Source organism: Bombina bombina, chromosome 1 (assembly GCF_027579735.1).
Source record: "Bombina bombina isolate aBomBom1 chromosome 1, aBomBom1.pri, whole genome shotgun sequence".
NCBI lineage: Eukaryota > Metazoa > Chordata > Amphibia > Anura > Bombinatoridae > Bombina > Bombina bombina.
Genome location: NC_069499.1, coordinates 553,357,747 through 553,384,526, shown reverse-complemented (window position 1 = coordinate 553,384,526; position 26,780 = coordinate 553,357,747). Strand labels below are relative to the sequence as shown.

Below are 26,780 nucleotides of genomic sequence, written 5' to 3'. Positions count from 1 at the left end.
GCAATAGATTCCACTGAGTTTCATTTACATCCTGCTACTCCAGTGCACCAGTTCCTATTTTTTATTTTTTGCACTGCAGGTGGTGGAGGTTGGGCTGATGAACATGGATAATGCCTACAGGCTGCCCAACCTGAGATTCACAGGAACAGCCTGCAAGACAAACCTACCATCCAATACAGCCTTCCGAGGGTTCGGGTATCCACAAGCTGCATTGGTGACCGAGACCTGGATGAGTGAAATAGCCATAAAATGTGGTGTGGCCCCAGAGAAGGTAAATAAAACCAAACAGGCTTATTTTACAAGAATTGAATTGGATAACCATTGTATTAAAGATTCTCTAAGAACAATGAAAACTTGTATGAGGTTAAAAGGAAAATCGGATGAAAAAATTAAGACCTGATAATTTGCCTGTCTTCTATCCATTCTGGTTTCCTTTAAGGGACAAGGGGCGTACCTTTTGTGTATTGTTACAATAAATTAACATGCTCATTGAATGTGAAAGCTTTATGAATACATTAACAACTTGTTGCTGCCATTTGGCCTTGAGTAGGCAAGACTTACCACTGTCATTTTGTTAATAAAAATTGCTGAGACTAGCTAGTTAGTTGGGATAGGCTTGTTAAATAGGCAGTTTACACTTCCATTTCTCAGCTTTGAAAATCCCTAAAGTTAATTTCTTGAGAAGGAGGCAAAACAATAATAATAATTGCACCTTTTTTTAGTATGTATAATTAAACATTTTATACTACAATCTCAACGTTTTTTGTTTCCCTTTTTTATTACTCAGAATAGTGAAAAATACTCCCTGCCTAGTATGGTACAAAATAATGGGTAGGAACCAGATGATGAAGATGTGGCTATAAGTAAACTGTTAGAGCATTTAATTTAAAAAGTAATATAAATAACAACTTATAATAAAAACCAGATTTAAGAGTGTGCTATCAAAAGCTCTACCAAATATTAAAATCTTAAGAATAGATACAGATGATTGATCCTATATAAAGGGTTAAATACACTTATATTAACACTTGCACGTTATATCAACACAATAAATTTGCTAAAATGTATCAATATTGATAATAACAATTTTAATAACACATTGGACACACATACTACAAAAATAAGGTGCACCTTATAGATAATAAAATAAAATACTGGTTAAAAGTTGAAACATTGTTCACTTTTGATGGCCCGTATTTGGGAGCTGAACGTAGGATTGTGAGAGACTGCTTTCAAAAGTGAAAGCCCAAATGGATGTAGTATCAAAATTGTTCAAAAAACTAATTTGTGCTCCCTAACATAGGAACAATAGCAATAGTTGATTTCACTTCAATATAGGATATTTTATGCAGTTCGTCTTGTTGTAACGTATTTTTGAAATGTATTCAATGTATAGATTATACCACAACATATAGGAGCCCAGGGGATCTTACTCACCAGCAGTCTCTCACAATCCTACATTCAGCTCCCAAATACGGTTCATCAAAAGTGAACATTGTTTCAACTTTTAACCAGTCTTTTATTTTATTATCTATAAGGTGCACCTTATTTTGTAGTATTTGTGTCCAATGTGTTATTAAAGTTGTTATTATCAATATTGATACATTTTAGCAAATTTATTGTGTTGATATAATGTTCAAGTGTTAATATAAGTGTATTTAAAGGGACATTATACACCATCATTTTTTCTTTGCATAAATGTTTTGTAGATGCTCTATTTATATAGCCCATGAAGTTTTTAAAAAAAAAAAAAGTTTAGTTTTTGCTTATTTTTAAATAACATTGCTCTGATTTTCAAACTCCTAACCAAGCCCCAAAGTTGTATGTGAATAACGTCAGCTACCTTCTCCAGCTTGCTCCTGTTTGTGTAAAGGGTCTTTTCATATGCAAAAGAAGGGGGAGGTGGGAGTGTCTAATTTGCCACTTGCAGTGGGCTTTCCAACTGCCTTTTCAACAGAGCCAAACTGACAGCTTCTAAGTAAGTTTTTAAACAGTTTTATACTGGATTTTTACATCAGTATCTGTGCATCTTATTCTTTATAGTAGTGTCTATTACATGCAGTTATATGAAAATGAGTGTATACTGTCCCTTTAACCCTTTATATAGGATCAATCATCCCTATCTATTCTTAAGATTTTAATATTTGGTAGAGCTTTTGATAGCGCACTCTTAAATCTGTTTTTTATTATATTTTATAGTGTGATAGAAGGGATTATCACTCTTGAGAGTTGCATATTCTACCCCTGGGTACACTCTTGTTGCATAAATAACAACTTATTAAATATGTGTTTTATTTGTTTTGCTATTCAAACGCATTTTGGTACCAGAATGAGAGTAATCGCTCTTCTATAGCCCTAGTAAAATCTAGCACTAGCTGCACTTAATTCTTAAAATTGTATCTGTCAGGTCCGAGAGATGAATCTTCACAAGGGTATTAGCAGAACCCACTACAATCAAGAAATGGATGCCAGGACTTTGGTGAAATGCTGGCATGAGTGTTTGGAGAAATCTTCATACCACAGCAGAAGATGTGCCATTGAGGAATTTAATAAAACAAGTTACTGGAAGAAGAAGGGCCTAGCTATTATCCCCATGAAATTTCCAATTGGGTCACTGGCTAAATTCTTTGGGCAGGTAATTCCCCTTTATTCTTTTAAATTGTATAAACATTAATGTTGCAGAGTTTTAATTGTCTCAGCAAAGTCTAAGATTCACAGTTGATCCTGTTCAAATGATGAAATAGATTTAAACATGAGAAACAGTGACTCCTTAAATGTTGCCATAGCTCATGTTGGCAGCTTTATTTGGTAATTTATACACCGTTTTTCTCCAAAAAAAAATTTCTGTTATCCTCAAATACGTCTAATATAGCTAAACCTTACAAATAGACTCTTTCCCTAGGAGGCCCATTTATCAAGCTCCGTATGGAGCTTGTAGGCCCGTGTTTCTAAAAACCGCTGCTCCATAACCCTGTCCACCTGCTCTGAGCAGGCAGACAGGAATCGCCACAATTCAACCCGATTGAGTACGATCGGGTTGATTGACACCTCCCTGCTGGTGGCCGATTGGCCGCGAGTCTGCAGGGGGGCGGCGTTGCACCAGCAGCTCTTGTGAGCTGCTGGTGCAATGCTGAATACGGAGAGTATATTGCTCTGCGCATTCAGCGAGGTCTTGCGGACCTGATCCGCACTGTCGGATCAGGTCCGCAAGACCTTTAATAAATAGGCCTATATGAGTCAATACACAAATAAATACTCACAAGGTATAAGGTACCACTAAAAAAGCTATTAAAGGACCCACTTAAGAATGTAAAAGATTTACAATTTTGGGGAATTAAGAAGGTAAAACCAGATGGTCGCCAAGGCAATTTTGAAAAGATCTTACTTTTAAATGAGGCAAGACTTATTTACAAATTTGATACCCTGTATCCGTCAGGTTTAAATGCGGAATTAGACCTGAACATAGTATGTCATCTTTAGACTACAATTATAATATTAAAATAGATATTAGTATTAGGTGGATAATAAACTTATAGATCATTTGACCCTTTACTTGATCCAAGATCTAACCATCATTTTAAAAGAACCTTAATAAACTCTTAGGAATATTTTCAACATAGACCAATTAAATAATTCCATAATATACGAAAATTAAATATCCATATAAATATCAGTCATATAAAATTAGATAACCCATATATATTGTATTTAACATATATTATTCAAGACAAGTGATGTATAATAAAATGAAATAAGGGAATTTAGAAGTAAATGAATGAAGGAAGGGAATAACTAAAAGGATATATATCTGAATGAACCCAGAAGAATTAAGAAATTAGGATAGGGATTAGAATTAAAGATCTATGATATATAGCAGGCTAAAATTGATCAACAAACAAATCAATCCCTGTCAAAGACATAAAACACCTAATTCACAAACAAGAAAAACATAAGAAAATAATAAAATATGTAAAGATAAGGAACAGAGGGATCTACATATTAATTTAAATCTACCCTATTTTAATATATATTATAGATATACTAAGAACTCCACAGAACAGACGTTGGAAGGATAGCTAAGTGCTTAGCAACTTGCTCCTCAGAGAACAGAATTGACTAATAATGTGAGTTTGATTCCCAGAAAGGAAAAAAAAATCATATATGATTTGATATAATCATATATATAATTTTAATTTAGAGTCTTAGAAATAACAACAATATTTCTAAGACTCTAAATTATATATTATATTTATAATAGGAGAGTAATATATATATATATATATATATATATATATATATATATATATATATATATATATATATATATATATATATATATATAATATAACCACAAGAATGAAGAAAGAGACAGTTAAGAGATGATAATATGATTAAATCATATGTTAAAATGTATCACAATAATAATAATAAAGGTTATAATAATTTCAAACAATTAGACTTTTCTTCATAGAGAGAAAGAATATTAATCTAAACCTCATGGAAGCTAATATATAGAGTACTATTATAAGTATATATACAAAATACCTTACAAATATACTTAGAACCCTAAAATATAAATACTAGGAGGGCAGCTAAGTGGTTAGAAAGATGCTCCCCTGTGGATAGACCTAACTAAAGACATAAGTTCGAATCTTGAATGAGAAAATTTGAAAATGTCCAGAATAAGTTTTTAGAACCTCACAAATAGACGGCGGACTCGAACTTCCGCAACTGTTCGCGAACCGGGCGAACCGCCATTGACTTCAATAGGCAGGCGAACTTTAAAACCAACAGGGACTCTTTCTGGCCACAACAGTGATGGAAAAGTTGTTTCAAGGGGACTAACACCTGGACTGTGGCATGCCGGTGGGGGATCCATGGCAAAACTCCCATGGAAAATTACATATTTAATGCAGAGTCTGGTTTTAAGCCATAAAGGGCATACATCACTTAACATTCCTAAATAGTTTGGAATAACGTGCTTTAAAACATCAGGTATGATGTTGTATCGATCATGTAGTGTAAGGGTTACGCCCGCTTCACAGTGACAGACCAAACTCCCCGTTTAAAGGTACAGTCTACACCAGAATTTTTATTGTTTTAAAAGATAGATAATCCCTTTATTACCCATTTCCCAGTTTTGCATAACTAACACATTTATAATAATATACTTTTAACCTCTGTGATTATCTTGTATCTAAGCCTCTGCAAACTGCCCCTTTTTTCAGTTTTTTTTAAAAATATTTACACTACTGTTACAACAGATATGAGTGGTGGCACTAGTTGGCAAGTGAGCCTGGCACACACGCTGGCAGGCAGGCAACTGCAATTAGATTACACTAGCAGACTGATGTTTCACAGTCAATTTTTTTTTATTTTTTTAAATATTTACACTACTGTTACAACAGATATGAGTGGTGGCACTAGTTGGCAAGTAGGCCTGGCACACACGCTGGCAGGCAGGCAACTGCTATTAGATTACACTAGCACAGTGATTTTTAACCTTTTTTTTGCCGTGGCACACTTTTTTACATTAAAAAATCCTGTGGCACACCACCATCCCAAAATTTTAAAAAAATCACACATTGTAGCCTAATACAGCATATTTATATACACATACACACAAACACACACATACTTTATGTATTGTGCTGTTATGCCATGCCTCCTACAAACTACCCCTGCACTGGGAGTAAAAAACAAGCAAAGTTTAAAAAATATGTCACACTGTTGTCAGTCTGCCGTGGCACACCTGAGGATCTCTCACGGCACACTAGTGTGCCATGGCACACTGGTTGAAAAACACTGCACTAGCAGACTGATGTTTCACAGTCAAAGTTTTTTTTTTTTTTAATTTACACTACTGTTACAACAGATATGAGTGGTGGCACTGCAGACAGGCAACTGCTATTAGATTACACTAGCAGACTAATGTTTCACAGTCAAAATTACACAGGCAAAAACCCACCCCCAAAAAACGACTGATGTTCTAGCCCTAAAAAGGGCTTTTTGGGGTGCTGTCCAAACAGCAGTGATCAGATGAGTCCTTCAGGACTGTAGTGGACACTGAATACACTAGCCTAGCTATCAATTTCCCTAAAAAATCAGCAGCAGCTACACTGTCCCTCCTCTCACTAACAATGCAGGATCAGAATGAATCTAAAATGGCTGCTGCCCAGGAGCTGGGAGGGTCTGGGAGGGAGTGTCTGCTGCTGATTGGCTGTAATGTGTCTGCAGACTGTGAGATACAGGGTCAAAGTTTACTCAATGATGATGAATAGCGGGCGGATCGAACATCGCATATGTTCGCCCGCCGCTGTGAACGCGAACAAGCTATGTTCGCCGGCGAACAATTCGCGACATCACTACTCACAAATGATAACAGCCTAATAAAAGTGATAAATATGAGGTTTAAAGAACATAAGAAAATAAACATAATAAAATAATATATAACAAATATATTTTTGGGACCAGGCAGTATAGATACCAGAAGGTGGCCAAGTGGTATACAACATGCTCTTTAGACGATAATTGGAGTTCAATCCCCGGAGGAGACTATGAAGAAAAACAGAATTTATGCTTACCTGATAAATTACTTTCTCCAACGGTGTGTCCGGTCCACGGCGTCATCCTTACTTGTGGGATATTCTCTTCCCCAACAGGAAATGGCAAAGAGTCCCAGCAAAGCTGGTCACATGATCCCTCCTAGGCTCCGCCCACCCCAGTCATTCGACCGACGGACAGGAGGAAATATATATAGGAGAAACCATATGGTACCATGGTGACTGTAGTTAGAGAAAATAATTCATCAGACCTGATTAAAAAACCAGGGCGGGCCGTGGACCGGACACACCGTTGGAGAAAGTAATTTATCAGGTAAGCATAAATTCTGTTTTCTCCAACATTGGTGTGTCCGGTCCACGGCGTCATCCTTACTTGTGGGAACCAATACCAAAGCTTTAGGACACGGATGAAGGGAGGGAGCAAATCAGGTCACCTAAATGGAAGGCACCACAGCTTGCAAAACCTTTCTCCCAAAAATAGCCTCCGAAGAAGCAAAAGTATCAAATTTGTAAAATTTGGCAAAAGTGTGCAGTGAAGACCAAGTCGCTGCCTTACATATCTGGTCAACAGAAGCCTCGTTCTTGAAGGCCCATGTGGAAGCCACAGCCCTAGTGGAGTGAGCTGTGATTCTTTCAGGAGGCTGCCGTCCGGCAGTCTCATAAGCCAATCGGATAATGCTTTTAAGCCAAAAGGAAAGAGAGGTAGAAGTCGCTTTTAGACCTCTCCTTTTACCAGAATAAACAACAAACAAGGAAGATGTTTGTCTGAAATCTTTAGTAGCCTCTAAATAGAACTTTAGAGCATGGACAACGTCCAAATTGTGTAACAAACGTTCCTTCTTTGAAACTGGATTCGGACACAAAGAAGGTACAACTATCTCCTGGTTAATATTTTTGTTAGAAACAACTTTAGGAAGAAAACCAGGCTTAGTACGCAAAACCACCTTATCTGCATGGAACACCAGATAAGGAGGAGAACACTGCAGAGCAGATAACTCTGAAACTCTTCTAGCAGAAGAAATTGCAACCAAAAACAAAACTTTCCAAGATAGTAACTTAATATCTATGGAATGTAAGGGTTCAAACGGAACCCCTTGAAGAACTGAAAGAACTAGATTTAGACTCCAGGGAGGAGTCAAAGGTCTGTAAACAGGCTTGATCCTAACCAGAGCCTGAACAAAAGCTTGAACATCTGGCACAGCTGCCAGTCTTTTGTGTAGTAAGACCGATAAAGCAGAGATCTGTCCCTTTAGAGAACTTGCAGATAATCCTTTCTCCAAACCTTCTTGAAGAAAGGAGAGAATCTTAGGAATTTTTATCTTATTCCATGGGAATCCTTTGGATTCACACCAACAGATATATTTTTTCCATATTTTATGGTAAATTTTTCTAGTTACAGGTTTTCTGGCCTGAACCAGAGTATCTATCACCAAATCTGAAAACCCACGCTTTGATAGAATCAAGCGTTCAATCTCCAAGCCGTCAGTTGGAGGGAGACCAGATTTGGGTGTTCGAATGGACCTTGAACAAGAAGGTCCTGTCTCAAAGGTAGCTTCCATGGTGGAGCCGATGACATATTCACCAGGTCTGCATACCAAGTCCTGCGTGGCCACACAGGAGCTATCAAGATCACCGAGGCCCTCTCCTGATTGATCCTGGCTATCAGCCTGGGAATGAGAGGAAACGGTGGGAATACGTAAGCTAGGTTGAAAGTCCAAGGTGCTACTAGTGCATCTACTAGAGTCGCCTTGGGATCCCTGGATCTGGACCCGTAGCAAGGAACCTTGAAGTTCTGACGAGACACCATCAGATCCATGTCTGGAATGCCCCATAATTGAGTTATTTGGGCAAAGATTTCCGGATGGAGTTCCCACTCCCCCGGATGAAATGTCTGACGACTCAGAAAATCCGCTTCCCAATTTTCCACTCCTGGGATGTGGATCGCAGACAAGTGGCAGGAGTGATCCTCCGCCCATTGAATTATTTTGGTCACTTCTTTCATCGCCAGGGAACTCTTTGTTCCCCCTTGATGATTGATATAAGCAACAGTCGTCATGTTGTCTGATTGGAACCTTATGAATTTGGCCTTTGCTAGTTGAGGCCAAGCTCTGAGAGCATTGAATATCGCTCTCAGTTCCAGAATGTTTATCGGGAGAAGAGACTCCTCCCGAGACCATAGACCCTGAGCTTTCAGGGATTCCCAGACCGCACCCCAGCCCACTAAACTGGCGTCGGTCGTGACAATGACCCACTCTGGCCTGCGGAAGCTCATTCCCTGAGACAGATGGTCCAGGGTCAGCCACCAACGGAGTGAATCTCTGGTCTTTTGATCTACTTGAATCATTGGAGACAAGTCTGTATAATCCCCATTCCACTGTTTGAGCATGCACAGTTGTAATGGTCTTAGATGAATTCGTGCAAAAGGAACTATGTCCATTGTTGCAACCATCAATCCTATTACTTCCATGCACTGCGCTATGGAAGGACGAGGAACAGAATGAAGCACTTGACAAGAGCTTAGAAGTTTTGATTTTCTGACCTCTGTCAGAAAAATCCTCATTTCTAAGGTATCTATTATTGTTCCCAAGAAGGGAACTCTTGTTGACGGGGACAGAGAACTCTTTTCTTTGTTCACCTTCCATCCGTGAGATGTGAGAAAGGCTAGAACGATGTCCGTATGAGCCTTTGCCTTTGACAGGGACGACGCTTGTATTAGAATGTCGTCCAAGTAAGGTACTACTGCAATGCCCCTTGGTCTTAGAACCGCTAGAAGGGACCCTAGCACCTTTGTGAAAATCCTTGGAGCAGTGGCTAATCCAAATGGAAGAGCCACAAACTGGTAATGTTTGTCCAGAAAAGCGAACCTTAGGAACTGATCATGTTCCTTGTGGATAGGGATATGTAGGTACGCATCCTTTAGATCCACGGTAGTCATAAATTGACTTTCCTGGATGGTGGGTAGAATCGTTCGAATAGTTTCCATTTTGAACGATGGTACCCTGAGAAATTTGTTTAGGATCTTCAAATCCAAAATTGGTCTGAACGTTCCCTCTTTTTTGGGAACTACGAACAGATTGGAATAAAATCCCATTCCTTGTTCCTTTATTGGAACTGGGTGTATCACTCCCATCTTTAACTGGTCTTCTACACAATGTAAGAATGCCTTTCTCTTTATTTGGTTTGAGGATAAGTGAGACTTGTGGAACCTTCCCCTTGGGGGTAGTTCCTTGAATTCCAGGAGATAACCTTGAGAAACTATTTCTAGCGCCCAAGGATCCTGAACATCTCTTGCCCAAGCCTGAGCAAAGAGAGAAAGTCTGCCCCCCTTCATGCTGTTTTGTTAGCAGTGGCAGGCTTCTTGGCCTGCTTACCCTTGTTCCAGCCTTGCATTGGTTTCCAGGCTGGTTTGGGTTGTGAGGCATTACCCTCTTGCTTAGAGGATGCAGAATTAGAGGCTGGTCCATTTCTGCGAAAGGGACGAAAATTAGGTTTATTTTTAGCCTTAAAAGACCTATCCTGTGGAAGGGCGTGGCCCTTTCCCCCAGTGATGTCTGAAATAATCTCTTTCAAATCAGGTCCAAATAAAGTTTTACCTTTGAAAGGAATGTTAAGCAATTTTGTCTTGGATGACACATCCGCTGACCAAGACTTTAGCCAAAGCGCTCTGTGCGCCACGATAGCAAACCCTGAATTTTTCGCCGCTAATTTTGCTAATTGCAAAGCGGCATCTAAAATAAAAGAGTTAGCCAATTTAAGTGCGTGAACTCTGTCCATAACCTCCTCATATGGAGTTTCTCTACTGAGCGACTTTTCTAGTTCCTCGAACCAGAACCACGCTGTCGTAGTGACAGGAACAATGCATGAAATTGGTTGTAGAAGGTAGCCTTGCTGTACAAAAATCTTTTTAAGCAAACCTTCCAATTTTTTATCCATAGGATCTTTGAAAGCACAACTATCTTCGATAGGAATAGTAGTGCATTTGTTTAGAGTAGAAACTGCCCCCTCGACCTTGGGGACTGTCTGCCATAAGTCCTTTCTGGGGTCGACCATAGGAAATAATTTCTTAAATATAGGGGGAGGAACAAAAGGTATGCCGGGCTTTTCCCACTCTTTATTTACTATGTCCGCCACCCGCTTGGGTATAGGAAAAGCGTCGGGGGGCACCGGAACCTCTAGGAACCTGTCCATCTTGCATAATTTCTCTGGAATGACCAAATTGTCACAATCATCCAGAGTAGATAACACCTCCTTAAGCAGTACGCGGAGATGTTCTAATTTAAATTTAAATGTCACAACATCAGGTTCAGCTTGATGAGAAATTTTTCCTGAATCTGAAATTTCTCCCTCAGACAAAACCTCCCTCATGGCCCCTTCAGATTGGTGTGAGGGTATGACAGAACAATTATCATCAGCGTCCTCTTGCTCTTCAGTGTTTAAAACAGAGCAATCGCGCTTTCTCTGATAAGTAGGCATTTTGGATAAAAGATTTGCTATGGAGTTATCCATTACAGCCGTTAATTGTTGCATGGTAATAAGTATTGGCGCACTAGATGCACTAGGGGCCTCCTGCATGGGCAAAACTGGTGTAGACACAGTAGGAGATGATGTACTATCATGTTTACTCCCCTCATTTGAGGAATCATCTTGGGCAATATCATTATTTGTGGCAGTACTGTCCTTACTTTGTTTGGACGCTATGGCACAATTATCACATAAATTTAAATGGGGAGACACATTGGCTTTCATACATATAGAACATAGCTTATCTGAAGGTACAGACATGTTAAACAGGCTTAAACTTGTCAACAAAGCACAAAAAACATTTTAAAATAAAACCGTTACTGTCACTTTAAATTTCAAACAGAAAACACTTTATTACTGAATATGTGAAAAAGTATGAAGGAATTGTTCAAAAATTACCAAAATTTCACCACAGTGTCTTAAAGCCTTAAAAGTATTGCACACCAAATTTAAGAGCTTTAACCCTTAAAATAATGGAACCGGAGCCGTTTTTCAATTTAACCCCTATAGAGTCCCAGATATAGTCTTTGCTAAGACCCAACCAAGCCCTGAGGGGAATACGATACCAAATGACGCCTTCTAAAAGCTTTTTCAGAGATTCTTAGATCCTCACACATGCATCTGCATGCCCTGCTCTCAAAAAACAACTGCGCATTAATGGCGCGAAAATGAGGCTCAGTCTATGACTAGAAAGGCCCCCTGACTGAAAAAGGTGTCCAATACAGTGCCTGCCGTTTTATAAACGTTCCCCAAGATTATAAATGCCAATTATTAGCCTAAATTTGAATAATATGCACAAATAAAGCAATCGATTTAGCCCATAAAAATGTCTACCAGTTTTTTAGCCCATAATAAGCCCTTTATTCTGTTTGTTTTTGACTAAGAAAATGGCTTACCGGTCCCCATGAGGGGAAATGACAGCCTTCCAGCATTACACAGTCTTGTTAGAAATATGGCTAGTCATACCTTAAGCAGAAAAGTCTGCTAACTGTTTCCCCCAACTGAAGTTACTTCATCTCAACAGTCCTATGTGGAAACAGCAACCGATTTTAGTTACTGTCTGCTAAAATCATCTTCCTCTTACAAACAGAAATCTTCATCCTTTTCTGTTTCAGAGTAAATAGTACATACCAGCACTATTTTAAAATAACAAACACTTGATAGAAGAATAAAAACTACATTTAAACACCAAAAAACTCTTAAACATCTCCGTGGAGATGTTGCCTGTGCAACGGCAAAGAGAATGACTGGGGTGGGCGGAGCCTAGGAGGGATCATGTGACCAGCTTTGCTGGGACTCTTTGCCATTTCCTGTTGGGGAAGAGAATATCCCACAAGTAAGGATGACGCCGTGGACCGGACACACCAATGTTGGAGAAAATTATACATGTAATTTTAGAATTATAATACTAAAAGAAACAAGAAAATGCAGAAATGTGCTAACAAAAATTGCACTAGAATTAAGAACACATTTTTATGTTTGGATGGATACCACCCTGAACAGATGTTCGATTCCTGTATCTGGACCTTTTTTAGATTAATGGTACAAATTTATGCAACTAACAACAAAGATAAACAAAATAAACAAAATGTCAAACCCCAGGAACAATTTAAGCAATACTATCATGCTATTAAGCAGAGAGGAAGCTGAAAATTAAAGGATTATGAGGATCAATCATATTATGATGTCCATGAAAGGGTTAAAAACTCGCCCTACAAAAGGAGAGACCCAAAGCCAATTCGGGACTCTTGATAAAGGCGGCTTATACAGCTGAAACGCATAGAGGCGGACCCTAATTGCCAATCATCTGTTCATTCACTAAGGAACCAGCTGGACATCACTACGGATATTCAGAAAGCCGGCATACAACCCCAGTAACAAGGGGAAAGGAAAGTATACACAGGCATTAAGGAGGACTCAACACCAGCTGTAAGAAGAATATTTCCGGTCTCTAAAACAGAGGGACTTTCCACTCAAAGAAAATATCTCTATCTTTAGATAGAGCAACGAGGAAACTATTCACATTACCTCACTCTGATCTAAGTGTGATCACGAAATTGCAAGAAACAGAGGAAGCTGACACACAGGATACAGAAGGAGGGTAACGCTATCATTTAGCGATTCTAAGGTAAACCAATAAGGGAGAGTTTGCACTACAATACCAGGAGGTCAAATAAATCACGATAACACTAATACGACAGTGTATAACAAGACTGCATTTTTGTTTAATTGCACTAGTAATAAACTGCACATATCATCACATATTGGTTGATCAACTCACAATTTGACACATTATTTTACTATAATTTTGCAAAGACAGCAAAATAAGAGATATTAAATAACACTTGGGACTTTGTATCTCATAATTATTGCAACACTTTTCAACACCTTGAAACACCTTTTTTTGAAAGATCCATCTTGAACACAAATAAGAATCTCTCAGAAGAAACCCCACATTTTTCTATATATATATTTTTTTTCTTCTTCTTGGAACTGAGCAATTCTGCTTGAAATTCATGATCATTATTTTTTCTTTTTTCTGTCTCCATATATTTTTATTTTTATTCTTAAATCATATTTTTTTTTTTTATGAGCATATATATTTTTTCCACTTGGTCCATAGAAGTTTTAACTATAAAATTAGGGTCCCTTAAGTGGGTCCTTTAATAGCTTTTTTAGCACTATCGTATACCTTGTGTGTATTTATATAGCTTTACTTGGTAAGCCTGGCAACCATACTTCAAGATAAATTAAACCCATATGTTTCATCCATGATTTAGATAGAACATAAGTTTTAAACAACTTTCCAATTTACTTTTATTATTGAATTTGCTTTGTTCTCTTGGTGGCGAAGAGTTTAAAAAGTAGAAATTGAAAGGAATATGATAGATAGATAGATAATATATATATAGTATCTATTTTATGTGTGTATATGTATCTGTGTACATAGGTATGTACAGTATGTATGAGTGCAGTGTTCTAAACTTATATTTGACCTTTGGCGTAGCGAATCTTTGGTTTAGTACTCGAGCGATAGCCAGCATGAGTTGGCTATCAGAAGTCTACTAGGTGAGGGATTTAGCATACCCACTCTATCTGACATCTAGATGTTACCGCTCCCTAAATTTATTACTTTCACTAATATGAAAGTAATATGAGCGCAAAAATAAAAGTGCTATTGATTTAACGTAAGTAGTGTTAGAGCACAATATCGCTAATATTTTTGGCCTCATCTATGTCCCTCCTTTAACATTTTTAAATAATTTTGTTTGTAAAATATCAAAAGGATATACATAAAGCAATTAATTGATTCAATTAATGCACAGTGACATGCCCCTCAAACATAAACAAATATTTTTATCTTACTACAGGAAAATCTACTTTACAAGAAAAAAACATTTTAAAAGGGCTTCTTTAAGATGCAACAACAAAATTAAGCCAAAAGGTTATAATAAACATTTGTAATGTATTCATCAAATAATGGTAAATGGTATTGAGGTACATAATACTTTTAATCATGTGGCATAGGTTTCAGTGCAACTGCTGAAACCCGTTTCGCCCTTAAGTTCACCTTGCGCATCGGGTGAATCACATATACGGCAGCGGCAGATCAGATGCCGAAGTCGGATAAAGTGACGATGTTCAGAAATGTGCAGAAATAGACATTTCTGGAGTCGCCAGTGACTTACGGCAGTTTATGAACTGCCAGCGCATAAGTAAAAAACAAAAAGTTTAAATCGCCCGTAAAAGTCTAACCCACCTCCCAAAAATAAACCCGACATGTCAAAACCCCTATATCTGCCATCCCCCACATCGCAAGTAATTTAAAAAGTTATTAACCCCTAAACCGCCATCCCTCCACAACGCAATATACCTAATAAACAGGTAGATTACAAGTTGTGCGTTCGTCTTTTAAAGCTGAAAAAATGGTAATTTCAGTGTTTTGAACAGCACCGCAGCCATTACAAGTCTTGTCGATATAGTTGTACCGCAAGCCTTTTAGCCTGTAACGCAACGTCAGTCCTGCACACGTAAAAATTACATTATTTCATGGGACTTCCATAGCACAGTCATTTCGAGTTTTGCGGTGAGGCTAAAAAGCTTGCGTTACACCCTATAACGACAAGTTCCTTACCGCCATCTGAAAGCAGTTGTTATGAGTTTTACGCAACAAAACTGTTACATAAAACTGATAACTAAAGTGTTACAAAGTACACTAACACCCATAAACTACCTATTAACCCCTAAACCGAGGCCCTCCCGCATCGCAAATACTATATTAAAGTTATTAACCCCTAATCTGCCACTCCCGGCATCACCGCCACTAATAAAAGTTATTAACCCCTATTCCGCCGCTTCCCGACATCGTCGCACTATAATTAAGTTACTAACCCCTAAACCACCGCCCTCCCGCATCACAAACTCTATTTAAATACTAACCCCTAATCTGCCGTGCGCCCACATCTCCCCCACTATACTAAAGTTATTAAGCCTTACTCCGCCGCTACTATAATAAACCTATTAACCCCTTAAACCACAAGCCCCCATAATGAAATATACTAAATTAAAATATTAACCCCTAAACCAAGAGCCCCCCACATCGCAATAAGCTAATTTAAACTAGTGACCCCCTATCTTTATATTAAAATTACAATTTCCCTATCTTTAATTAAATTAAAACTTACCTGTCAAATTAAAAAAAACTAAATTTAAACTAAGAATTAAACTAATATAACTATTAAACTCAAATTAAACTAACTACCATTTAAATAAACTATATTACACATTAAAAAATCCTAACACTACTATAAAAATTACAAACTAATTACAAAAATTACAAAAAAATACTAAATTACAAAAAATAACAAACACTATTACATCTAATCTAATAGCCAAATAAAAATAAAAAAGCCCACCCAAAATAATAAAAACCTAGCCTACAATAAACTACCAATAGCCCTTAAAAGGGCCTTTTGTAGGGCATAGCCCTAAATTAATCAGCTCTTTTACCTTTAAAAAAATACAAAGACCCCGAACAGTAAAACCCACCACCCAACCAAACCCCCCAAATAAAAAACCTAACTCTAACAAAAACCTAAGCTACCCATTGCACTGAAAAGGGCAGTTGTATGGGCATTTCCCTTAAAAGGGCATTTAGCTCTTTTGCATTGCCCTGAAAAGGGCATTTAGCTCTTTTACGAAAAGCCCAAACCCTAAACTAAAAAAAACCCACCCAAAAAAGTTAAAAAAATCCTAACACTAATCCCCAAAAATCAACTTACAGTTGCTGAAGTCACGCTTGAAGGATCTTCATCCAGTCGGTTCCATCTTCATCCAGGCGGCTCATCTTCATCCAGGCGTCTCCATCTTCATCCAGGCGGCTTCATCTTCATCCAGGCGGCTTCATCTTCATCCATCGCGGGACCAGCATCTTCTTCATCCCTTCAGAGGCGAAGCAGTCGATGCGCGGAGGTCCAGGCAAAGGTCCAAGGCGGAGGTCCATCGATCGGATGTGGAGGTCCTCTTCATGCGATTATCCGCCCCACACTGAGGATTGAAATGCAAGGTACCCCTTTTATACTGGGGGTTCCATTGCATTCCTATTTGCTGAAAAATTTAAAATCGGCCAACAGGAATTAGGGCTGCTAAAATCCTATTGGCTGTTCAAATCAGCCAATAAGATTTAAGCAGCTCTCATTCTATTGGCTGATTTGAATCAGCCAATAGAATGAGAGTTGCTTAAATCCTATTTTTAGCAAAAGAGCTGTTAACTGTAGGGCAATGCCCTACAAAAGGCCTTTAAACCCTTGGTGGTTTATTATAGATTTGTGTTTTTTATTTTGGGTAGCTTTTTTTTAAAAAGGGTATTAGAATAGGAATAATTTTTATTGTTTTGTATAATTTTGTTTGTTGTTTTTTGTAATGGTAGTTTTTTATATATTTTTTTTTTTTTGTAATGTTAGGTTTTAGTGTAAGGCAGCTTAGGTTTTATTTGACAGGTAAGTTTGTATTTATTTTAACTAGGTAGTTAGTAAATAGTTCATCACTATTTGCTAACTAATCTACCTAGTTAAAATAAATACAAACTTACCTGTGAAATAAAAATAAAACCTAAGCTAGCTACAATATAAATATTAGTTATATTGTAGCTAGCTTAGGTTTTATTTCACAGGTAAGTATTTAATTTTAAATAGGTATTATTTAGTTAATTGTAACTTTAATTTAGCTCTATTTTAATTATGTTAAAGTTAGGGGGTGTTAGGGTTAGGGTTACGTTAGGGTTAGGTTTATGGGTTAATATAGTTTAATTTAGATTGTTGCGATGTGGGGGGCTGGCGGTTTAGGGGCTAATGGTTTATTTAGTGGTAGTGATGTGGGAGGCCAGAGGTTTAGGGGTTAATAGCTTTATTTAGTTGCGGCAATGTCGGGGAGCGGAGGAATAGGGGTTAATAGATTTATTATAGTGTGTGCAATGTTGGAGTGCGTGGGAATAGGGGTTAATAACTTTAGTATAGTGGTGGTGATATCGGGATTAGTGGTTAATAACTTTATGTAGGTGGTGGCGATGTCAGGGGCAGCAGATTAGGGGTTTATGGTTTAGAGGTATATTATTTAGACGTGGGGTTTATGTTAGGGTTATAGGTTTAAATGTTACTTCCCCCCCCATAGACATCAATGGGGCTGCGTTACAGAGTTTTCATTCCTTGATCACAGGTGTTAGGTTTTTTTCTGATCCACTCTCCCCATTGATATCTATGGGGAAAGCGTGCACAAACACATCAAAGCAGCGCTTGTATTGTGTGTGTGCTATGGAGCTCAACACAACCATATTTCACACACAAATCTGGGGTTTAAAAACTTGTAATGGCTACGCTATAGGGGGTGAAATTATGCAACTTTTGTTGTGTTCATTATATTCCCTATAGCACGCATAACTCGTAATCTACCTGAAAGTGATTAACCTCTAATCCACCAACCCCCATATAGCAAAGTACCTACTAAATGTATTAACCCCTAACCCGCTATCCCCCCACATTGCAAAGTATCTAATTACACTATTAACCCCTAATCTGTCAACCCACACAACGCAATCTACCTGTTAACACTATTAACCCCTACACCGCCAACCCCCCACAACTGTAATGCTCGTGGGATATTTCCCTATCAGACCAAACTTGGCCAGTTGTCTTCTTATCTCTACGTCAAGTGGAAGGATAAGGAAATATCCCAAAACAAAGTGAGTGTTAGAAATGCGGAAAGAAGTACTCACAGTAGACAGGGTAGTCCTTCACGGTAATAAGATTAAGGCAGAGAATGGTCAGAGACAGGCAGAGTTCAGCAACAGAAAGGCAATCCAGCAGTTTAGCAGTTAAGGGGTAAACCAGGCAGAGTAGTCAGACAGGCAGAGTTCAGCAATGATAAGGCAATCCAGCATTTCAAGTAATAAAGCACCTATGAGTACACACAGTAACACCTATACTTGGGCAGTAAATGTAAGTTATGCATGTACTTACATAGGCGCCGATTTGCGCAAAGGAGGACTTCAAAGGATCCGGCTTGAGAAGGGAATAGACGTGCAGTGATGACGTCATCGCCGCACGCTCACAGCAACCCGCTGCGTCCCTTGCAACAGCCAGAGCAGCGCAAAGAAAGCACGGGAGCGGCGTGACAACAACACAATCTACCTATTAACACTATTAACCCCTAAACCACCAACCCCCCAAAATGAAATGTACCTAATTAGCCTTTTAACCTCTAAACTGCCATCCAACCCCACAACGCAATCTACCTAATTAACCCCTAAACTGCCATACACCCACAATGAAATCTACCTAATTAACCCATATAAAATCAGCCAATAGGATTTCAGTAGCTCTCATCCTATTAGCTGATTTGAAAATTTCAGCCAATAGGAATGCAAGTTACCCCAATATAAAAGGGGTACCTTGTATTCAATCTTCAGTGTGCAGTGGACAATCGCATGAAGAGGAACCTCCACGTCGCTGAAGACCGCCGCCGTTGAGGAGGACCAGTGCTCTGGATCCACGCATCGGCGAAGACCGCTCCGCACCTCCGACAAGAAGAAAGAATATGGTCCCACGATGGATGAAGATGGAGCCACCTGGATGAAGACTTTTCAGTGCCTGGAAGAAGATGGATGTCCGGACTTCAGGAACGGTGAGTACATTTTGTGGGGTTAGTGTTAGGATTTGCTTGTTTTTTTGGGGTGTTTTTGTTTAGATTAGAGCTTTTTTATCTTTATTGGGCTGCAATAGAGCTGTTTTCCCTTTTAAGGGCAATAACCATACAAATGCCCCTTTAGGGGCAAGGGGTAGATTAGATTTTTTTTTTTTTTTTAGAGTTAGGTTTTTTATTTTATTTTAGGGGGTTAGGTGGGTGGGGGGCTTTACTCTTAGGGGTTAATTTGTAGTTTTTTTTTTTGGTAAAAGAGCTGATTGCTTTAGGGCAATGCCCTACAAAAGGCCCTTTTAAGGGCTATTGGCAGTTTATTCTTAGATTAGGGGTGTTTTTATTTTGGGGTGGCTTATTTTGTTTTTATAGGGGTATTAAATTAGGTCTACATTTTTTTTTATTTTGGATAATTTTGTTTAATTTCTGTAATTTTTGATTTTTTCTATTTTTTGTAATATTAGATTTTTTCATTTAATTTAATGTTAGTTTTTTTTGTAATGTTAGGATTTTTTATTTTGGTAGTTTTTAATTATTTTATTTGTAAGATAATCTTTATATTTTATGTAATTGGGGTTAATTTACGGGGTGTTAGGTTAGGGGGCTTAGCGATTAGATTAATACTTTGCATTGTGGGGGGATTGCGGTTTAGGAGTTAATACCTTAATTAGGTAGATTGTGTTGTGGGGTTTGGCGGTTTAGGGGTTAATAGTATTCATAAGTAGATTGCGTTGTGGGGGTTGGCAGATTAGGGGTTAATAGTGTAATTAGTACTTTGCGTTTTGGGTGGATGACTGATTAGGGGTTAATAACTTTCGCCTAGATTACGAGTTTTGTCGGTAATGGTGTGCGGTGCTAACCAGCAGTTTATGCTCACCGCTCACCTACAGACAGCGCTGGTATTACGGGTTTTTACAAACCCGGCGTTAGCCGCAGAAAAGTGAGCGGAGAGCAAAATTTAGCTCCACATCTCACCTCAATACCAGCGCTGCTTACGTTAGCGGTGAGCTGGCTAAACGTGCTTGTGCATGATTTCCCCATAGGAATCAATGTAGCAGAGCCGGCTGAAAAAAACCTAACACCTGCAAAAAAGCAGCGTAAAGCTCCTAACGCAGCCTCATTGATTCTTATGGGGAAATACTTTTATGTCTACACCTAACATCCTAACATGAACCCAGAGTCTAAACACCCCTAATCTTACACTTATTAACCCCTAATCTGCTGCCCCCGACATCGCCGACACCTGCATTATATTATTAACCCCTAATCTGCCGCTCCAGACACCGCCGCCACCTACATTATACTTATGAACCCCTACTCTGCCGCCCCAATGTTGCCGCCACCTACCTACACTTATTAACCCCTAATCTGCCGCCCCCAACATCGCTGCCACTATATTAAAGTTCTTAACCCCTAAACCTAAATCTAATCCTAACTCCCCCTAACTTAAATATAATTTAAATAAATATAAATAAATATTACTATCATTAACTAAATTATTCCTATTTAAAACGAAATACTTACCTATAAAATAAACCCTAAGCTAGCTACAATATAACGAATAGTTACATTGTAGCTAGCTTAGGATTTATTTTTATTTTACAGGCAACTTTGTATTTATTTTAACTAGGTAGAATAGTTATTAAATAGTTATTAACTATTTAATAACTACCTAGTTAAAATAAAGACAAATTTACCTGTAAAATAAAACCTAAGTTACAATTACTCCTAACACTACACTATAATTAAATGAATTACCTAAATTAACTACAATTAAATACAATTATCTAAAGTACGAAAAAAACAAACACTAAATTACAGAAAATAATAAAATAATTACAAGATTTTTAAACTAATTACACCTAATCTAATCCCCCTAATAAAATAAAAAAGCCCCCCAAAATAATAAAAACCCATACCCTATACTAAATTACAAATAGCCCTTAAAAGGGCCTTTTGTGGGGCATTGCCCCAAAGTAATCAGCTCTTTTACCAGTAAAAAAAAAAAGTACAATACCCCCCAACATTAAAACCCACCACCCACCCTACTCTAAAACCCACTCAATCGCCCTTAAGAAAACCTAACACTAGAACTTTGAAGATCACCCTACCTTTAGAAGTCTTCACTCAACCGGGCGAAGTGGTCCTCCAGACGGGCAGAAGTCTTCATCCAAGCCGAGAAGAAGAGGTCCTCCAGATGGGCAGAAGTCTTCATCCAGACGGCATCTTTTATCTTCATCCATCCGGCGCGGAGCGGGTCCATCTTCAAGACATCAGATGCAGAGCATCCTCTTCTTTCTTCATCCGACGACTGAATGAAGGTTCCTTTAAATGACGTCATCCAAGATGGCGTCCCTTCAATCCGATTGGCTGATAGAATTCTATCAGCCAATCGGAATTAAGGTAGAAAAAAATCCTATTGGCTGTTTAGAACAGCCAATAGAATGCAACCTCAATCCTATTGGCTGTTCTAATCAGCCAATAGGATTGAAGTTCAATCCTATTGGCGGATTGCCTCAGCCAATAGGATTTTTTCTACCTTAATTCTGATTGGCTGATAGAATTCTATCAGCCAATCGGAATTGAAGGGACACCATCTTGGATGATCTCATTTAAAGGAACCTTCATTCAGTCGTCGGATGAAGAAAGAAGAGGATGCTCCGCGTCGGATGTCTTGAAGATGGACCCGCTCCGCGCCGGATGGATGAAGATAGAAGATGCCGCCTGGATGAAGACTTCTGCCCGTCTGGAGGACCACTTCACCTGGCTTCGTTGATGACTTCGGCCCGGTTGGGTGAAGACTTCTTAAGGTAGGGTGATCTTCAAGGGGTTAGTGTTAGGTTTTATTAAGGGGGATTGGGTGGGTTTTAGAGTTTGGGTGGGTGGTGGGTTTTAATGTTGGTACTTTTTTTTTTTACAGGTAAAAGAGCTGATTACTTTGGGGCAATGCCCCGCAAAAGGCCCTTTTAAGGGCTATTTGTAATTTAGTATAGGGTAGGGATTTTTATTTTGGGGGGCTTTTTTATTTTATTAGGGGGATAAGATTAGGTGTAATTAGTTTAAAAAATTTTAATTTTATTATTTTCTGTAATTTAGTGTTTGTTTTTTTCCGTACTTTAGATAATTGTATTTAATTGTAGTTAATTTGGGGAATTAATTTAATTATAGTGTAGTGTTAGGTGTAATTGTAACTTAGGTTAGGTTTTATTTTACAGGTAAATTTGTATTTTAGCTAGGTAGTTATTAAATAGTTAATAGCTATTTAATAACTATTCTGCCTAGTTAAAATAAATACAAAGTTGCCTGTAAAATAAAAATAAATCCTAAGCTAGCTACAATGTAACTATGGTCCCAGGACATACTTGAAAATGAGAGAAATCTCAATGTATCCTTCCTGGTAAAATATTTTATAATTAAATAAAATAAATAAATATTGTAGCTAGCTTAGGGTTTATTTTATAGGTAAGTATTTAGTTTTAAATAGGAATAATTTAGTTAACTGTAGTTATTTTATTTAGATTTATTTAAATTATATTTAAGCTAGGGTTAGTGTTAGACTTAGATTTAGGGATTACTAACTTTAATATAGTGGCGGCGACGTTGGGGGCGGCAGATTAGGGGTTAATAAAATTTAACTAGAGTTTGCAAGGCAGGAGTGCAGCGGTTTAGGGGTTAATATATTTATTATAGTGGCGGCGATGTCCGGTTCGGCAGATTAGGGTTAAAAAATTTATTTTAGTGTTTGCGATGTGGGGTGGGGCCTCGGTTTAGTGGTTAATAGGTAGTTTATGGGTGTTAGTGAACTTTTCAGCACTTTAGTTAAGAGTTTTATGCTACGGCATTAGACCATAAAACTCTAAACTACTGACTTTAAAATGCGGTACCAGGCTTGACAGGAGAGGGTCTACTGCTCACTTTTTGGAAGACTCGTAATACCGGCGCTATGCAAGTCCCATTGAAAAAAATAGGATACGCAATTGACGTAAGTGGATTTGCGGTATTTTCGAGTCTGGCCGAAAAAGTGAGCGGAACACCTGTACCTGCAAGACTTGTAATACCAGCGGGCGTTAAAAAGCAGCGTTGGGACCTCTCAACGCTGCTTTTTAAGGCTAACGCAAGACTCGTAATCTAGCAGATTATTAGGTATTTTCCAATGTGGGGGGCTGGCAAATTAGGAGTTAATAGTTTTAATAATTATATTGCGTTGTGGGGGGATGGAGGATTAGGGGTTAATACATTTTATTCAGTAATGGTGGTGGGGGGATGGCGGATGACAGGTAGATATTGCGCATGCGTTGGGTGTTTGTTAAAACTTCCAGGGAGTTACGGTGCTCATACTCAGCGCAAGGCTTGCTGAATCTGCCTATGTGTGGCCGTCTTGGACGCCGGTTCTATGTTAGTTTATGGGAGTAAAAATAGCGGGTGAGGGGGGAAATATACACAACGCATTTATATGCAGGCCAAATATGTGATAGCAATATCCGACTTAAAACAGGCAACACCGGATTTTGCAGGTGGCACCGCATATGTAATCTCAGCTGTAGTATTTGCCACGCTTGAATTAGGGATATACACATTATAGTTTCAAGGTGTATCAGGTTTATTATAACATAGGTATCATATTTGTGAAATTTACTAAATACAACACTTTCCCATTTGTGCTAAATACAAAACAATCAAACAAACAAACAAAAAAAAGGCTCAAATCTAAACACAGTAAATAACTATTTTTGTTAATTTTCAGGCAGCTGCACTGGTTCACATCTACAAAGACGGATCTGTGCTTGTGAATCACGGGGGAGTGGAGATGGGGCAAGGAGTTCACACTAGGATTATGCAGGTAAAAAACTATTTGCATCTGGATTTGGACAAATGCATAAAAAAAAAACCTTGTTTTTCCATATAAATTTGTCACTGCCATTTTACTTTCTCCTTTTCTTCTACAACTTGTTTTTCTCTCCCTGAGGTGCCTTTATTTGTCTCCATAAACCTCTCTGCTTTGTGTTGCCGTCCTCCATCAACTGCACCAATAGGTTGTATGCTAGCACTCCAGACTGAGTATTTACATATGCATAAGTCCATTGATAGAATCAGTGCCTAGTGGACAGGCATAATATTGATTGGTACTTAATAAATCTAGAACATAGTTTAACAGTTCATCAATAGCAATTTTGTATAAAGAGATCTAAAGCTCTCTTCTTAGGGGAGATTATATGAGATTTATCATTTGTACTGCACGGCACCTTAAACAATATTAGAAAATAAAATTGTAGCTTGAGAGCTGTTTATATCACTACGCAGGGTTTGGATGTGAAGGACATACACCTACATTTTAATATAAGGTCTAAAAAACACTCATCATGTTGCATGATTTATTGCTATGCTGGTGAGATTTTGATCATTAGGCCTTTAGTCACTTAGATAGGCTAAAATGCCTCCAGCTGTGGGCAAGGGTTTAAATATCAATCAAATAATTAAAACACAAATGTAAAAATGTATTCAAGATACACAGATATCTTCTTGCACAATTAACTATCTGTCCCGATTTAATTATGTGCATTGCTCTCAATAGATTGCCAGTCGTGAACTACAGATCCCGTTGTCATACATACACATCTGTGAGACCAGCACAAGTCATGTCCCAAACACTTTGGTGTCTGGGGGCTCCATGGGAACAGATGTCAACGGCATGGCAGTGCAGGTAATGGGATATCTCGTAGTCGTAGAAGTCATTACATTAATACGCTAACTAAGAGCTTTACTAGCAAAATCATTATTATTCATGTTAACATTTGCACCTTTACTGTTAGAAACTCATATGTTTGCTGCTGGCACAAAGAAACAACCTTGTTAATATTAGACTTTTCTGTAGTTTAGCAATACATTAGTATAACAGCTGTGAAAATTGTCAATAAGATAAAAACCTTAATACGGTTTGTAGTCTAAATTGTGTAAAACTACTACTGTGAGTATATTGCGAGCATCAGTGAGCTTGTATTACCAGTTCAAAGTTCTACCGCTTGAGCACTAGTATTGTTTTGTTTGAGGGCAACTTACTAGAGTTGAAAGTAAACTGAAATTCCAATTGAAAAGTTACCAAAAACTTCCCAGTAACACATTATGCAAATGCAGATCACTAATATAAAAGCCATTTAGCATGAATATCCCTTACATTGATGCAGTTGTACAGTGTGAAAGGACAATAGCAATTTACATGTGTGAAATTAACCTTTTCACTTCCAAAATAATAGCAAAACTTGTAAATGAATTAGTCATACTTTTGAGCTGGGTTTACACTACATGTTTGTATGATGTGTAATTGATATGGATTATTCTGTAATATTGTTCATTACAAATGTTTTTCTAACTTTGTTTATTGTAAAAAAAATGTGTGTTTTATGTTGGTGTGTTTTTTTATTTAGAAACAATATTCACAGTATGGGATATTCATATCTCACATAAAAAATATCTGTAGCTTTTTCTTTGTCACAATTTTTTAAACATTTTTCACACTGCTAAACGTGTTTTGTAAAAAGATCTGATTTCTACCATTCACAAATGCAGGTATGGACAGAGCACAAATCTCTGAAGCAAACGGAGGAGACTAACCAAGCCCAGAATTTAATAGAAACAACAATGCCCTCTAGCTTCTAAGTTTAAAATAGACCTTTATTGTGTGGGTCCATTAGTTTTACCATTAAAACTAATGAGCCGCTTCTTTCACGCAAAACTGTATCTTACTGTAGCAACCACATTTCTGCTACCTGTATCTCAGTCTACCAACTCTGAGCTCGCTTCCATTGAGTCGTTAAAAATGGAGCCGTAAGCTACCGAAGCGGACGACAGCTAAAGGTAATTTACGGCTCCATTTTAGTACCAGGTTTCCATTGAAAAGATTAGCGTGTTGCGCGCAGTCGCTCTTTTCGGCCGTACGTAAGTTTGCGTTGCCAACCGATGTCGGATTTGTCGAAAAGCGCGCCATAACAAGTGCATTGCCATGGTAACCCGACCTCTGTCTATAAGAAAAACGGTTTGCGCCTGCGCTCTTTACCTGTGATCGCCTCTAGAGAGAAAGACACGGGAGCTAGTTGCGTTGGTAGGAGTTTTGGGTTTTTGAGAGTTGTTTGAGAGTTAGTGGAGAGTTTGATATTTGATTTCCATATATTCTTATTGTAGGCCTCATATAATATTAGGAACACACACACACACATCCATACATTAGTTAATTAACACACATTAGTTTATACACACAAATACACACACACACACATACACACTTTTATTTGATACAAACACATTCACATTTTTTTTTTCATTAACCCCCATATCCCCATCTTCCTTTATTACTCCTTTCATTAATCCCCTTATTCCACTTCCCATCCCCCCTTTGACTACCCTTCCCTTCCTCACTATATAACTTGTTTTTTTATATATACATTTTGCCCATCCTATTTTTTTTTTTTTTTAACATCCCATATTTTTTGTTTCATTTGACTATATAGCTCA

The 26,780-nt window shown here is 38.0% G+C and overlaps 1 protein-coding gene across 1 annotated transcript in view; it reads left to right on the top strand.

The window, feature by feature from the left end:
• LOC128645614 (aldehyde oxidase-like) overlaps positions 1-26,780 on the top strand; it is a 196,049-nt gene that overhangs the window by 142,669 nt on the left and 26,600 nt on the right. The window contains 4 exon segments of the mRNA XM_053698721.1: positions 80-271; positions 2,408-2,635; positions 24,019-24,114; positions 24,847-24,975. Coding sequence (XP_053554696.1) covers positions 80-271; positions 2,408-2,635; positions 24,019-24,114; positions 24,847-24,975 — 645 coding nt within the window.